The sequence below is a fragment of the Culex quinquefasciatus genome, chromosome 1 (assembly GCF_015732765.1).
Source record: "Culex quinquefasciatus strain JHB chromosome 1, VPISU_Cqui_1.0_pri_paternal, whole genome shotgun sequence".
Lineage (NCBI taxonomy): Eukaryota > Metazoa > Arthropoda > Insecta > Diptera > Culicidae > Culex > Culex quinquefasciatus.
Genome location: NC_051861.1, coordinates 93,762,939 through 93,778,196, shown reverse-complemented (window position 1 = coordinate 93,778,196; position 15,258 = coordinate 93,762,939). Strand labels below are relative to the sequence as shown.

At 40.1% G+C, this 15,258-nt stretch overlaps 2 protein-coding genes and 1 pseudogene across 3 annotated transcripts; 2 read left to right on the top strand and 1 right to left on the bottom strand.

The window, feature by feature from the left end:
* Nucleotides 1–2,175: 2,175 nt before the first annotated feature.
* On the top strand, nt 2,176–8,869 carry LOC6053493 (epimerase family protein SDR39U1). Of its 2 annotated transcripts, XM_038266842.1 has the most exons (4): nt 2,176–2,310; nt 2,386–2,461; nt 2,549–3,225; nt 8,525–8,869. In XM_038266842.1, the coding sequence occupies exons 2-4, from the start codon at nt 2,437–2,439 to the stop codon at nt 8,729–8,731; spliced, it is 909 nt and encodes a 302-aa protein (XP_038122770.1). In that variant the 5' UTR covers nt 2,176–2,310; nt 2,386–2,436; the 3' UTR covers nt 8,732–8,869. The 2 variants fall into 2 exon arrangements, with proteins under 2 accessions (XP_038122770.1, XP_038122769.1); XM_038266841.1 differs by having other exon boundaries at nt 2,249–2,461.
* Nucleotides 8,843–10,812, bottom strand: LOC6053495 (nudC domain-containing protein 1). The gene is made up of 2 exons (XM_001869534.2): nt 9,661–10,812; nt 8,843–9,603 (listed from the first exon to the last, which is right to left on the bottom strand). The coding sequence occupies exons 1-2, from the start codon at nt 10,658–10,660 to the stop codon at nt 8,891–8,893; spliced, it is 1,713 nt and encodes a 570-aa protein (XP_001869569.2). The 5' UTR covers nt 10,661–10,812; the 3' UTR covers nt 8,843–8,890.
* A 3,481-nt stretch (nt 10,813–14,293) lies between these two features.
* LOC6047764 lies at nt 14,294–15,027 on the top strand (annotated as a pseudogene).
* The last annotated feature ends 231 nt before the right edge of the window (nt 15,028–15,258 follow it).

Genomic DNA, 15,258 nt, shown 5'->3' with positions numbered 1-15,258 from the left:
TGTAATTTTTGTAATGTTTGTAATGTTTGTAATTTTTGTAATTTTTGTAATTTTTGTAATTTTTGTAATTTTTGTAATTTTTGTAATTTTTGTAATTTTTGTAATTTTTGTAATTTTTGTAATTTTTGTAATTTTTGTAATTTTTGTAATTTTTGTAATTTTTGTAATTTTTGTAATTTTTGTAATCGGAAGAGCACACGTTTGTAATTTTGTAATTTTGTACTTTTTGTAATTTTGTAATTTTTGTAATTTTGTAATTTTTGTAATTTTGTAATTTTTGTAATTTTTGAAATTTTTGTAATTTTTGTAATTTTTGTAATTTTTGTAATTTTAGTAATTTTTGTAATTTTTGTAATTTTTGTAATTTTTGTAATTTTTGAAATTTTTGTAATTTTTGTAATTTTTGTAATTTTTGTAATTTTTGTAATTTTTGTAATTTTTGTATTTTTGTAAGTTTTGTAATTTTTGTAATTTTTGTAATTTTTGTAATTTTTGTAATTTTTGTAATTTTTGTAATTTTTGTAATTTTTGTAATTTTTGTAATTTTTGTAATTTTTGTAATTTTTGTAATTTTTGTATTTTTGTAAGTTTTGTAATTTTGTACTTTGTAATTTTGTAATTTTTGTAATTTTTTTGTAATTTTGTAATTTTGTAATTTTGTAATGTTTGTAATGTTTGTAATTTTGTATTTTTGTAATTTTGTAATTTTTGTAATTTTTTGTAATTTTGTAATTTTGTAATTTTTGTACTTTGTAATTTTGTACTTTTGTAATTTTGTAATTTTGTAATTTTGTAATTTTGTAATTTTTGTAATTTTTGTAATTTTTGTAATTTTTGTAATTTTTGTAATTTTTGTAATTTTTGTAATTTTTGTCTTTTTTGTATTTTTTATCTTTTGTTTTTTTGTATTTGTTGTATTTTTTGTAATTTGGCGATTGTCCACGCTCCATACAAAAAAGATTTATTTTGTATGGAAATTGAGGGGGTTTGAGGTTTCCAAAAAAGTGTCCACGATGGACCCTTTGTGATTTTTTTGTATTTATGTATTGAACTTTATAATAATTCTGGAAAAATAACAATGTTTCGATCAGTCTTTGCGGTAAAATAAAAAATAATGGATTGGGATCGGTCAACTATTGCGCCCTCTTCATTTTGACAATTTCCCCCATACAAAGCTCAAGGCCTGGTCGGAAGGGCCCAAGATTTCTGTCATCATTTCTGGCGAAAATGAAACAAACCGGTCGTGCACGGTTCAACTGATTGAACAGATTGATTTATTTATTTTTTTTTTTTGCCAGACAGTAATTCCGTCCTATTTTTCGCCAGATTAGCTAAAAGGCTAAAAAAAAGTGTGCCAAGCGTGTCTGAACTGCATGACATACATACGCCCTTTTGCGCTACACTATCAAATTTATCAGATAATTTACCGATCGGGGTCGGTGGTGAGGGAAGTAAATGTTGACCCCGGTCTAACCTAGATATTAGATCGTTAGCTCAGTCCAGGAGTAGGTGTTGCCTCCCTATTAAAAGAACCTGCCTCGGTAGGGTCGCTGGTCGGCAGTTAGAAATACAATCCAAAGGTCGTCAGTTCGAATCCCGGGATGGAGCCTACACCCTAACCAAATATCATGATTTTCTGAGTTCAATATCCCAATATTCATACGATTATTTCAGTTCAACCCATTAAACCATTTTTATGGTTTTAGTACCAGAACTCAAAAAATATATGAAAAGTGGAATATTGAAATCAGAATTATTATGATTTTTGATAAGGATGTAGCTGTAAAACGAGGTTTGGTTTGCGTAATTGTTTCAAACCTTCGGACACCTAGTAGGAATCTCGCATTAGAGAAACGCCAATTCAATGCTATAGAGCGAACAATGTGATTTGATTTTGAAAATCGCGGTTGGTTTTGCCTAATATTTGGTAATAACAAATTACCGCCATAAATCTAGAACAAATCGAAAACCACACCCTTACCAAAAATCATGATTTTTTGAGTTCAAAATCCCACTTTTCATACGATTTTTTGAGTTCAGGTACTACAACCATAAAAATGGTTATATGGGTTGAACTGAAAAATTCGTATGAAAAGTGGGATTTGGAACTCAAAAAATCATGATTTTTGGTAAGTGTGCATCAAACTCACTGGGCACTCTTTTGTCAACCCCCTTTTTCGAAAATCTCGTTCCGCCACTGCGGATAAACTGTCAAAATCAGCTGTTTATGTCGATTTGAAATTCGCAAAAAAAAAGAAAACAAACAACCGACCTTCGAGGACATTCGACCGAGAGAGGATTTCGCAACAAGTAAATAAAAACAAATCGAATCGCGTACTCGAAGCGATCGGTTTGTAGTTTAGTTGTGTAAATTTTCATCCGCAGGCGGAATTCCGGAGCACTTGTAGTCGTAACAGGTCACAGAACGGCATCCGGATGTCGCTGAAACATGTAGTTATCGGTAAGGCTGCTGGCTGTTGGGCTTTTGAGATGGATTTTTCCTCCGTTTATTTAGCAATTATGTAACGTTACGAAAATGACTTTTCAGGCGGTGGAACCGGCTTCGTGGGCAAGCGTCTGGCCAAATGCCTGCTAGCGGACGGCTACGAAGTGACCACCATCTCGCGGATGCCCGCCATCAAGGCCATGACCTGGCACGACCTGGAAAAGGACGGCCTGCCGGAGGGCACGTCGGCCGTTGTCAACCTGGCCGGCCAGAACGTGCTCGATCCGACGCGCCGCTGGACGCCCGGCTTCAAGCAGAACGTGTGGAACTCCCGGATCAACTCGACGGCCGCGTGTGCCCGGGCCATCGAGCGGGCCACCGTGAAGCCGCGCGTTTTCGTCAGTATTTCCGGCGTCAGTCACTACGCGGCAGGTCCGAAGCCAAACACGGAGGACTCGGCACCGGTCGAGCACGACTTCATGTCGCGGCTGTGCGTGGAGTGGGAACGGGCCGCCAACCTGGGGGACAATTCGACCTGCCGAGGAGTGAGGGTGCGCAGCGGAGTGGTGATTGGGCGCGAGGGCGGGATGATTGCGTCGTTGATACTGCCGTTTTGGTTTGGGGCCGGTGGTCCGATTGGGGACGGGAGCCACGATCTGCCCTGGATTCACGTGGATGATTTGTGCGGGATGATCAAGTTTGCGATCGAGAAGCCGGAGGTGAAGGGGGTGCTGAACGGAGTGGCACCGCAGCTGATTACGAATAAGGACTTTACCAAGGTAGGTTCTTCAGTGTTATTGATTCGTGTCCAAGTTTTGCGACGGGGGAGGAAAATCGTTCAAATCAGTGTATTTTAAATAGCCAGTTTCGTGCGGCATTGTACTACGATTAGCGAGCACAATCAGCTAAATTCATCTTTGATCCTTTGAGTGTCCGCACTGCAATAGTCCGAAAATAAGCGGTCGGGAGCTTTCAACGCAAGCTATTTGGCCCAATCACCGGATTGCACATCTCCTCCCCTCCTAATGCGAGCGTTCATATCTCCGATATCTTTTGTGGTCAATGAACACTGAAGAAACAACCATTAATCCTCAATCTACACATCTGGTCGTTGATCGGCTCCTAATCAATAACACGACTACGCATCTTGCCAAACACTATAAAGCCCTTGTGCTTGTTTTCTACATGGTGTACTCCAAACCATCATCGTCCCACGTCTTCACTCCCTTCCAGCACATCTCCTGCAGTGCTACAACATCGAAGTTGCGGGGTTTAAGCGTACTCGTACCCAACAAAACGTAGCGATCAGCAGTTCCATGTTCCGAGTTTCCAATCGGTGTCCTTTTCGTGTCAGGGTGACCACTCAAATCCCATCTTAAAATTTCTGACTTTTCCAGAACCTTTACAAATATGTATCTCTTTTCTGAAGAATGGTTTCAAATTAAAAACTCTCTATAAAAAGTCTCGAACTAAGTTTCTAAAAAAAAACATTGACAGTTTTAGTAAAAAAAAACTTGAGTTTCAATAATAAATTTCTTCAAAAATGGAACCATAATTTTGATTCAGGGTAAAAACATAAAAAAAATCAGTCTGAAAAATAACCGAGAGCTTAACAAAACCTATTATTTCAATGTTTATTTTTAAAATTGGGTCCTATAATGAAGCTTAGATTGCTGATATTATTGTTTGCAGCGATAACGCTTATTTTTCTGAGTACAATGACCTTTTGTACGACCACAAAGAATTTAACATTGATTTTTAAATCAATTTTGAAAAATTAACCTCGCGGTCCTTCTTGACAGAGTTCTACTTGATAGCTCTTTCCAAGGGGAACATAGTCGATCAATCAAAAAAATGTTCTCTTGTCAACTTTTTTTTTTTTTGCATTCAAATAAAAAAAAGTGATCAGAAATGGTTTTCAAAGCGTGTTTTTAATTGTTGTATATACACATTTACTTAAGGCTTTAGGACCCTACTACCAAACATAAGTTTTTTGAAACTTCGTTTCAGCTGGCAATGAAAAGATGATAACTTAAAGTTAAAGACAACAAAATTTTAAATTTTATTTTTATGATTATATTTTTTATCAAAGCTTTACACATCTTTACACCTGACTACAGTTATTATATTTTAAAAGAAACTAAAAATATCTATGAATTCTATGAAATCTATGAATTACCAGGCATCCTTTAAAATTTTATAAATATTGATGTTTAATTTTTTGAATTTCAAGATCTGACTTACCTATCAAAAATTACAAGCAGTTTAAAAAATGGTCTGAATTTACATAACCTCAATCTATTTCCCCACGGCGGTGTATGTAAAATCTTGACAAAAAGTCTGTAGGCTGCCTGTTTTTTTTTTTTTTTTTACTCATCACTTATTTTTATTACGACCTCTTAGGTGGATTAAGATTTTTTCATTCAGAGCGAAAAACTTTTAGATTTTTTTTTCGATATTTAAGGCTGGTACAAATATTTATAAAAGTTTTTGTCACCCATCCCTTCAAAATTGGCCCGGAAAATCAGGGGGCAAAAAAAATATTTTTACAATAAACTTCAAAATATCAATGAAAATTCAAGTGCAACCAGCTGAAATCAAATTAAAATACATTCTTCTGTGTTTAAAATTATTTTTAGCATATTTGGGTTTATTAAAAAATCTTAAGATTTTTTGAAAATTTTCGATGCAAAATCTTTTTTTTCGATACAATTTTTGTTTTTGTCAGATCTTAGATTTTTTGAAAACTAATGATTGCAAAACAACTGAACTAGTGTAAAATGCATTTTAAAACACTTTTTTATTTAAATGTGAAGACTATGGCTTGTTATTTAAATTTTTATATTTTTTTATTTTTTTGCCCCCCCCCCCTTGACCTCGGCCAGGGCCGAGGGACAAAAACTTTTTTAAATATTTGCATCGGCCTAAGTTTAAGCTTTATCTATAGTTATGGTACCCATAATGAGCATGAGCATGAGCATGAGCATGGTTGACTGCCAATGAGCTGCTACTCCGTTATTGACAGATCAGCTGAAGTTAAACAATGAATCAAAAATGATCAGTGGGAGCCAACCATCCGTTCACTGTTTAACCTCTGAAGATCTCTACTTTATTAGTCAATACCGGCGCCTCCCAAGAAGCCTGCAGTTCAACGAAAGGGAGGAATGTTAGTCCGATAGTTGAAGTTGCAGACTCATCAAGCACATAGTTTTTCGCTATATACTTGTTGATACCGCTTGAGACCGTTGAATCCACAGCATCTCCTTCAAGCATCACGTGATTATTTTTTTGGGTTAGTAGGATAAGGTATTGGCTTTTCGATGCCTCCCGAGCTACGATGCTATGGGGAGGACTTTCATAACAAACCCGTCGGCGAGCCTTCCGAGCAACGATGCTAAGGGAAGGTCTTTCTAATTAGCACACCAAAACACTCGCGCACAGGTATTTGAATACTGAATAAATGTAATTTTTCATCACGGTTACCCAGACGACATTGATGATATAGGAAGGACTTTTTTACAGTCATTTACAGTAATACTTAAACTTATTTTAATGCAACAATTCACACGACGTCGTGCCTCCCGATCAACGATGATGTAGGAAGGACTTGAGCAAGCCAATCAGGATGAAACACGAAATAAAATTCTTTTCTTTCACACACAATGCCACATAATTGACCGCGCGTCACCACCCAACAAATTGAACTGATTTTCTTCTGCTTGTGGGCAAGCCAACCAGGATGAAACACGAAATAAAATTCTTTTCTTTTCACACACAATGCCACATAATTGACCGCGCGTCACCACCCAACAAATTGAACTCTCTATAGTTATGGTACCCATAATCACACAAAAGTTTAAGGGAATCAAACATTTGGAAACAATTTTTGAAATGACTGAATGAATTTCAGTTTAAGATTCAAAAATATTTACTGCAAATAAAAACTATTGACAATCTGTAGTTGGATTTTTTTTTTATATTCAAAAAAATGAGGCAAAATGAAACAAAAACATAACTATACGCTGATGTAATCGTCGAAATCAAACTCTTTTTCATATTGGCTTTGTTGTTTTAAAAATTTAGATGTTACCTTTTGTTTGATAAACATAGTCAAAAATAAATAAAAATCTGTGATTCATAAAAAAATATATATAAATTTGGGTCAAATGCATGCCACATCATTCAATATGTATTAGAATTTTTAATGTCTTAGGCAGGGATGGAATAACCGCAAAAAAAAATCAATTTCGCTAGCAAACTTTCTTCAAATGCGAAAGAGAGAGGAGGCAAATCACGCTCCCGAATCCTCAAAAAAAATCAATCTGCGGATGATTTTTTGTGAATTTCCTTGTCAGCACCACTTAAAAATATTTATTTCACTCTGTTTATAAATATTGCCCATCAACAAAATGTGACAGGTAATTTTTCGACGCGTGACGTTACACTTGCAAGTGTAGTAGTGAAAAAGATGTTCCGCCGAATAATCAAGATGATGATTCCTTTTACCGATCTTTCGTGTGCGAGAGAGGAGAGCCATGCTCCCTTTGGATTTTTTCTCTTGATGAACGTCCAATGATTTTCTTTTGATGATGATTATTCCATCGCTGGTTTGAGGTCTTAAATAGCCTTTTCATTGTCATAAAGATTGAAATAGTGAAAGGAACCCGAAATTTAAAGTTAGATGCCGAAGACGAATTGATTGAAATGAATTTCAAAGGTGTACTAAATATTTCGAAATAATTCAAGAGTTAGATAATATTTTTCAAACAAGGATGCTTGGGATTCCCGACTTTTCCCGTCTTTTTAACAAAAAATCACAAATTCTCGACTTCGTGGAATTTTCGTGGATTTTGGCGAATTCCCGACTTTCCCGACTTGTGTGGCCACTAGGATGTAACAAAAATGACTTTTTGGCGGGCATTCAAGGGTTTGTTCCGGTGGGCATACTGAGAAAAACGAGTTGATTGACGTAACAGGAGCTGGCGTCACCCTTCACTTTAAATGGGATTAACCCAAAATAGATTTTCAAATGTTTTTTGAGGCATTTTGAACAGTTTATTAACATCGCGGCTTGCGCATCTTGGTATATATAACATTGAAATTTGGAGCACTCTGAGCTCGGTACAGTCCTTCAAAGTTTAGTATTTTTTCGAAAAATCGGTCCCGGCAAAAAAGATATGCGTCGTGCCTCGCGACGCCCTAGACGCCATTTGATTTTGCCGGGGCCGATTTTTCGAAAAAATGCCAAACTTTGAAGGTCTGTACCGAGCTCCAGGGTGCTCCAAATTTCAATGTTATATATACCAAAAGATGCGCAAGGATCTGGCCTACACGCCAACGATGTTGAAAATAAACGCTTCAGTGGCAAAATGCCTCAAAAAGTGACATTTTTGAAAAAATCTATTTTTACGGGTTAAATCCCATTTAAAATTGAAGGGTGGAGCGCCAGCTCCTGTTACGTCCAATCAAGCTCATATTTTGGATTTGGGCTCAGTATGCCCACCGGAACAAACCCTTGAATGCCCGCCAAAAAGTCATTTTTGTTACACTCTAGTGGCCACCCTGAATCAAATATTATTGGAATTGTCAGCATTCATTTTTAAATTTATATGGACATTTTGTACGATGGTTGGTGTTTACTTTTTGCCTTCCTCACCTTACTGAGGAAGGCTATAAAATCACTCGAAAAATGAACTTCCAAGTTCGACCTCCTAGACCCACCTTCATGTATAAATATCAACTCGGAATCAAATTCTGATTTTTAAACAGTTTTCCATTTGCAATGTTTTTTAAAGTAAGAAAATCCTATTATTTTTTGAGGTTCTGAAAAAGTCGGGAATTTCAAAAATAGATTTGAGTGGCTACCCTGTGTTTGTACCGGATCTTAATTTCTTCTTGATTGTTCGTAATTCTTGTGTTTTCGATGTGCCGCCGGATTGAAGCTAAGAATACCTTTAGTCTTGGAGCGGTCCGGTTTCCTTTCGTCACCGTATGGAGGCTTGTTTCGTGGCCTAACGATAATTCTTAGTAGTAAAGAGAGACATTACAAACTTACCACAAACAACTTTTTCCTTCCAGGCCTTCGCGTCCGCCCTGTTCCGGCCGGCCTTCTTCCCGCTGCCCGAGTTCGTGCTGAACCTGATCTTCGGCAAGGAGCGTGCCGTGCTGCTGACCAAGGGCGCCAAGGTAGTGCCGAAGCGCGTCCAGGAGCTCGGCTACCAGTACCGATACCCGGACATCCAGTCCGCATGCAAGGACGTGGCCCGCCTGTTCCCTCCAAAGTAGTAATTCACACTCCTCCTCACTCACACACATCGCGCGCGCATCTCACCCTCTCCCCCACTTAGAATATGCTTTCACAATTTACAAACTCGAGAATAAAACAACACTCAACTGTTGGGCGTTTCAGTGTAAAGTTAAGAAGTTGGGTGTGTATTGTTGTTTTTACTCTTCGATTCGCAGCTGCAGCACCAGCACGTGACTCTCGGTCAGCAGGATCGCGCAGTCGTTTTCCGCGCAAAGTCCGATAATTTCACCACTTCCCTCGAGCGAAACTAGCTTCTGCTGACCGATGCTCACCTGGGGCCCGTTCCGGTGGCGCAAACCTCCCGCGCCGTAACTCGCCTTGTAGATGAAGATGTGCCGCTCGGCTTCGCAGATCAACGCGTAGCTCAGGTCCGGCGAGCAGGACAGGAACTTGCGCTGCTGTTTGGACGCTTGTACGTAACCGAACGCGTGCAAGGTGCCCTCGTGCCGCAGGGACCACTCGTCGCCGGGTTGCTGCAGCCACAGGCACGCGTCGACGTCGTGGCGGAGGGCGATTGCTGGGGGGAACTCGGGGCGCAGGGGGAGACTGAACAGCGGCCCGTTTCCGCCGAGGAACGTCTTGTGCGTCACTGCGTGACTTGTGGCGTCGAACCGCTCGAGTGTGTACTCCGTTTCTTCGCCGGAACCGACGATGCCGAAGTCGCACTCTTCCAGCTGGCTAGTTATGTTGGATACCGGTGGTAGGTCTTCTCCTTCGGCGCGATTTGCGTTGGTTTCATCGGGACAGCCTGGGAACAGGAAGGGCCACATAACTCCGGGCTGGGATTTGAACAGCGTTATCTGTAGCTCGGACGATTCGTTGGTCCAGGAGGTCAACTCGGCGTCGATTGCTGTATACAAAATTCTGAGTTATTTCTTGGCATTCAAAACACGATAATTCTACAAACCTGCGAAGAAACTCTCTCCGTCGATGATCAACGCCTCATTGCGGTGCACTTTCAGCTTCATGTTCTCGTTGGACACTTTGTAGCTGAAGCCTTCCTCCTTCGGTACCTTCACGCTTATGTCCTCCAGTGTCTGACTCCACTCAAAGTTCACCTCAACCGGCTGTTGTTCTCCCTCCGCCTCCGGTTTCTTCAACTCCGGCACGACTTCCTTCTCCTCAATCGGGTTCTCCGAGTCCAGCACAAACTTGAACGGCTTATCGCTGGCCAGCACCAACCCCCTACTCTTCAGCTCCAGCGCGCAGTACACCGGAAATCCCCGACCCCGCAGCACCCTCACCGAATGATACTTCCACTCTCCGCTTCCTCCCTCCTCCTGAATCGCCTTCACCCAGTGCAGAACCGTCTCGAACCCGTCCTCGTCCGTGCGCCTCACAGAACCGCAAACAGCGTGAACGTGCCGTTCCCCACCACCAGCCACCTCGAACCTCCCATCCAACACCACAAAACCCTCCTCCATCCCATCCACCGCCGGAAACACAAACCGTCCCTTCCACTCGTCCCCACGCCGTCGATCCCCGGTCTCCACCAGCCGCAACCCGCCCTGGCCGTCCCCAATCAGCGCGTACCGTTCCGACAAAAACCGCATCGAGCAGTTGTAATCGCCCTCCCGCCGCTCCCGCTTCCGCCCCACCTTAAACACCGAACTCACCGGCTTCAACCGGCCACTCGCCTCATCGTACACAACCCGCCGCACCGTCCATCCCCCATCCAAGAAGTAACAACTACCGACCACCCACGGATCCCGCACCAGGTGGTTCTGCAGCCCGAACAGCTGCGCGTCCAAACACGAGTACTGATCCGCGCCGGGGCGGACCCGGTCCGGCCGGGAGGACTCCGGTAGATCCGTGCGCAACACCGGCACCGGTTCCAGCGATAGCTTGTACCCGGCGAAGTCGACTTTGAGTAGTGCGCGGTCCGGGCGCAGGTCGAGCAGCTTCATGATGGGACGCGGTTGAACTACGGGAACGACGAGGACGAAGATTCCGCCGCGGTTGCGCGGGTTGAGCAGAACGTTGGAATGTTTTTGTTTTTGCGCGGTTTGTTTTGAAAAGTGTGTTGGCACGCGACTGTGCCCAGTGAGTTTGACGATTTTCGAATTGATGGAAATTCCCTCTGTAATCGGTAATTACAGAAATTTGAAATTATAGTTAGGGCATCTCCAGCGCTGGGGGCAAACATCGAAGCAAAACAAATTTGCACCCGACGTCAACACACCGCGGTACTTGTCGCGGTAGCAAATTTGCTCTCAGTTCTTTGGAATATCACCTTGCTACCAGGAAGGTGCTGTGTCCTATCCCTCGCCTAGACCAGACCAAAATCCATGATAAAACTGACAGACCAAATCTGTCAGACCAAGACTGTCAGACCAAAGAGCAAAAAGTAAACAATCTTGGCCTTCGACGTAGGTGCACACAGATCAAGAAAAGAAAATTTGAAAAAAAAATATTTTTCCAATTCAATGACTGGGTTTGGACTGCAAAATTGAATGTAGGGGAAGGTGGGGCAAGACGACCATATGGGGCAAGAGGAACAATCGCTCCTACGGCCGTAATTTGTACAATTTTGATTATTTCCAGTATGAGGAATTGTTGCTAGCAATGCAATTAGCTGATTCTACTACCACATAACCGCCAAAATGACGTAAACGCCACGGGGCATAAGATTTAATGAAGTTTTTTTCGAAACCTTTGTTTTCTTATAATATTTGGAAAGTACAAAATAAGGCTTAGGGTTCGTTTTAAGGCTCATTTTATCAAAATGCTATTTTTCCTAGATCAGTAGTGTCCCTAAAAATGACATGCACCTATTACAAAGTATGATTTAACTTTTGGTTATTTTTGTTGAGAGCTTTTAAAAAATCTTGTTCAGGTGGGGCAAGTGTACCATATGGATTTTTAGTATGGAAAAAATTACGAACTGCTGCAATAACATATTTTATTGGGAAATAAATACATGAAAGTACTTAAAAACTGATAAACAATCGTTAAAAAAATTGTACATACAAAGTATAGTGATATTATGAAAATTTACTATTTATCATCGAAGTAGTATTTTTTTTCGTAAAAACGATAAAATTTTTAGTAAAATATTATTATTTAATCTAAAAATGGAAGAAACCATTCAAATACATTCTAATCTGATGTATCTAAGTGATAACAGTTCAATTGTTAGCAAATTACCATATTTTTCATGCATTGTTCCTCTTGCCCCAACGGGTTGCTCGTCTTGCCCCACTAGTTGAGTAGAACGTACGGAAAATCAAAAATTTTAAAATCAATTTTTCACATTAAAAAACAGGATTTTTTAAAAACTTGTTTAAACAAAGTCTTAGTCAAGACCTAGAATAAGATGATTATAATAAAATCCGACAAATTTTTTAACTTTTTAATGGGTTATAACGAGCATTTCCTTAGCTTGTTACACTTGCCCCACTTTCCCCTACATCAGAAAATGATTAAACAGTGCGGCGTCCTGTACACCGACAATTCAATAAGCAGTTAAAAGCCTTTTTCTTCCATTTTAATTTTTGATCGCATTTTCGGTTTACACCTAAAAAATCTTGAAATTATTTATACGGATTTGTGATTCCTCTCTTTCCATCATTCCCTTGCTTGCTACCCGGTATTCAGCCTGTTTGCTACCGCATCAAATGGAATTATGCATGGAAAAATCGAATCAAGCACGAAAAATAAGAAAAAAAATATATTTTAAAAAATAAATCAATTTCAAAAGCTGAAAAAAAAAGAAAATTTAAAAAATTAAGAGCGAGTTTTTCACCAATGTGTAACAGATCGTATCGAGGTGCTCCGATTTGGATGAAACTTTCAGCGTTTATTTGTCTATACATGAGATGAACTCATGCCAAATCGATGCCACAATTTCAAAAAGCATCATGTACACACCACTCTTTTTGAGAAAAACGCATTTGAATGTTGAGCATCCAATTTCAATTCCCATTTTAATATAAAAGCAAAATAAAATGTTCCAATGATAACAAACGATGGAAAACGTTGCTTTTATTGATACTTGATCATCCAAATTCAACAAAACATTATTTCCGTAATTTTATTTGAGAAAAACAAACATAATTTCTTTTGAAATCACCAACGTCTATATCACCCTGCTGTCATTGAGGGGGGCGCTTTGTTATGATTCGTTTTTCTTCGCCGAATGTACATGGCGCTTTGTTCATGTTGCTTTTTTTCGTCACGAGGTTCATGTAGCTTTTTTTTGACAGGTTGACAGGGCTATATAAACAGGGACTGCTGATGTCAGAGATTTTGCTTATGTTACTTTATTTAAAATCATGATTAAACAGACTTTACTGAAGTAACTTTTGCTCATTTTTGGTGGAGAGGTAGCTTATTAGGAGTACTTTCAGAATATGCAATAACTCAGAAAGTGTCAAAATGTACATGATGCCTTTTGAAATGTTACCGTCGAATTGTTCAATTAATACACTATTTTCCCCTTGCGACGTAGTTCTGGTCTTCCACTATCTACATCCAGTCTCCGCCACTACAGCATACTGTCCACTGCCCTGATGCTCCCTCCTCAATCCCCGGCTTTGATTCTAACTACTGTTGAAAAGGAAAATCATAGATAAGAAAAGGTGAATGCGAAAAAAAAAAAACAAAACTTTAATGAAAAAAAAAACTTATAATGATTTCCAAAAAAAAATCACGTGTCTTAAGGAATGCTCTATATATACACTCAACCCCCGGTGGTTGGTCACTTTTTCGTTTGACACTTTTTTAGTTTGTACCCCGTTGGTTGGTCAAAGTCAAACTAAAAAGTGACGAACTGTCACTTTTTACACGGCGCTCACGCACACTAGCAAAACAAACGTTTAGTAGTGTGTGTGAACTCTGTGTAAGAAGGGTGTCAAACTAAAAAGTGACCCCGTTCGTTTGACAACAGTTGGTGTCAAACCAACGGGGTTTGAGTGTATTTTAAAAAATATTCTCATTTACTGAACTGCTTTTTCTTATTCGATTAACAGAGCCTAAAAAAATCCCTGGTTTGCATCTATTTTATCTTTAACATTTTATTGAATTTCATATCAGATTTGCGACATTTTGCACATTTAATAATAAATATTTTTTTAAAGATTTTAAGAACACTTTTCAAAAACTTAATTAAAAATCAATAGGCAAAACATATTTAATCCATAGACTAATTAAAGACTAAACACTCCGAACAAAATTTTTCAAAAAGTATGACTCATAAGCTGTGAACCGCGAGTACCACGTTGAACCACACATCGGTTCGCCCCTCGTATGACAGAACGACCTGGCAGCGCTGGTTTTTTCGATTTCGTTTTGTGCTGATTTACGCGCGCATCTTGTTTGTTTTTGTTTTGCTTAGCGATCAAGGCAGGCTGCAAATAAGTCAATCAGCTGTGCAGGGATTTTGTTTGGCGCAACGAGCGAAATTGACTGGTGTTTGGTTTTTAAGGTAATGTTTAGCTTTTAAAATAAATGCTTATTTTATCAGTTTATCATTGGTGTTCTCTTTTCCAGATGATTGCTGTTTGTCATCATTCCTCGTAAGCGAAATCTGTTCAATATGAACACCTCGATCGTCCGCGACCTTGCCGCCGGATGATTTGATCATCTCGAATCTAGACAACTCGATGGTAACGATTGCCTGCGACACTCTACCAAAGGCCGGATTTTGGAACCGAAGTGCGCGTTTGGCATTTCCATACTGTACATTGTCCGTCCCAACACGTTCATCGGTGAGGGTGTCGACTTCGGCGGGTCAACATTTCCGGTCAACATTCCGGTCATCGGAGGCCACTCCGGCCAGACCATTATCCCAGTGAGCTTCCCCAGGACAAGATTGCCACCCTGGCGGTACGCATTCAGGAGGTCCTCAAGACCAAGACCGGTGCCGTTGCGGACACTCTCACGACGGCCTACGCTGAAGCCCGTTTTGCCCTTGCTATGGCCCATGCCATGAACGGCAAAAAGAACGTGATTGAGTGCGCGTTCGTCCGCTCGTCACTTACTTCTCCACGCTGCTGCTGCTGGGCAAGAACGTTCTCGAGAAGAACCTTGGTCTGCCCAAGATGAACGCCTACGGACATGAGCTGCTGAAGAAGGACATATCGGAGCTGAAGAAAAACATCCGGAAGGGCGAGGAATTTGTCAAGAACTATGTGAACAAAAAAAAGTGAATTTCGATCATGTTGAAAAAGTTGTAACCGTTGTAACCAACCATTGAAAATAAACTTTCAAGTGCATGATAAAAATTATCGTCGTTTTTGTTTTCTTTGTATTTACCAAAGTAAAAGAAGGAATTTTTCCCATGACCCATGAGGATTCTTGAACTTAGCGACTTCGGTGGGTCTCAGTTCCGGGACGAAGTGGGCTTCCTTTGGGGCTCCTTCTAAGTGGAACAAACTGTGCTGACCTCCGCGTACAGTTCGCCTATAGGTGACGGAGAAGGAGGTGCACTGGGCGGTCGTACGGATTGTCGGTGAAACTGGTTCGGGGACAAATTTTTGTTTGACGACGTTATCGCTGGGGTTCG

What these genes read in the sequence shown, in the direction of transcription:
- LOC6053493 (XM_038266842.1), top strand. Translation starts at nt 2,437, where the DNA reads ATGTCGCTGAAACATGTAGTTATCG. An exon ending in GCTGAAACATGTAGTTATCG is followed by an intron (nt 2,462 to 2,548) that starts GTAAGGCTGCTG and finishes ATGACTTTTCAG; the next exon opens with GCGGTGGAACCGGCTTCGTG. An exon ending in CGAATAAGGACTTTACCAAG is followed by an intron (nt 3,226 to 8,524) that starts GTAGGTTCTTCA and finishes TTTTCCTTCCAG; the next exon opens with GCCTTCGCGTCCGCCCTGTT.
- LOC6053495 (XM_001869534.2), bottom strand. Translation starts at nt 10,660, where the DNA reads ATGAAGCTGCTCGACCTGCGCCCGGACCGCGCACTACTCAAAGTCGAC. An exon ending in CGGAGAGAGTTTCTTCGCAG is followed by an intron (nt 9,604 to 9,660) that starts GTTTGTAGAATT and finishes TTTTGTATACAG; the next exon opens with CAATCGACGCCGAGTTGACC.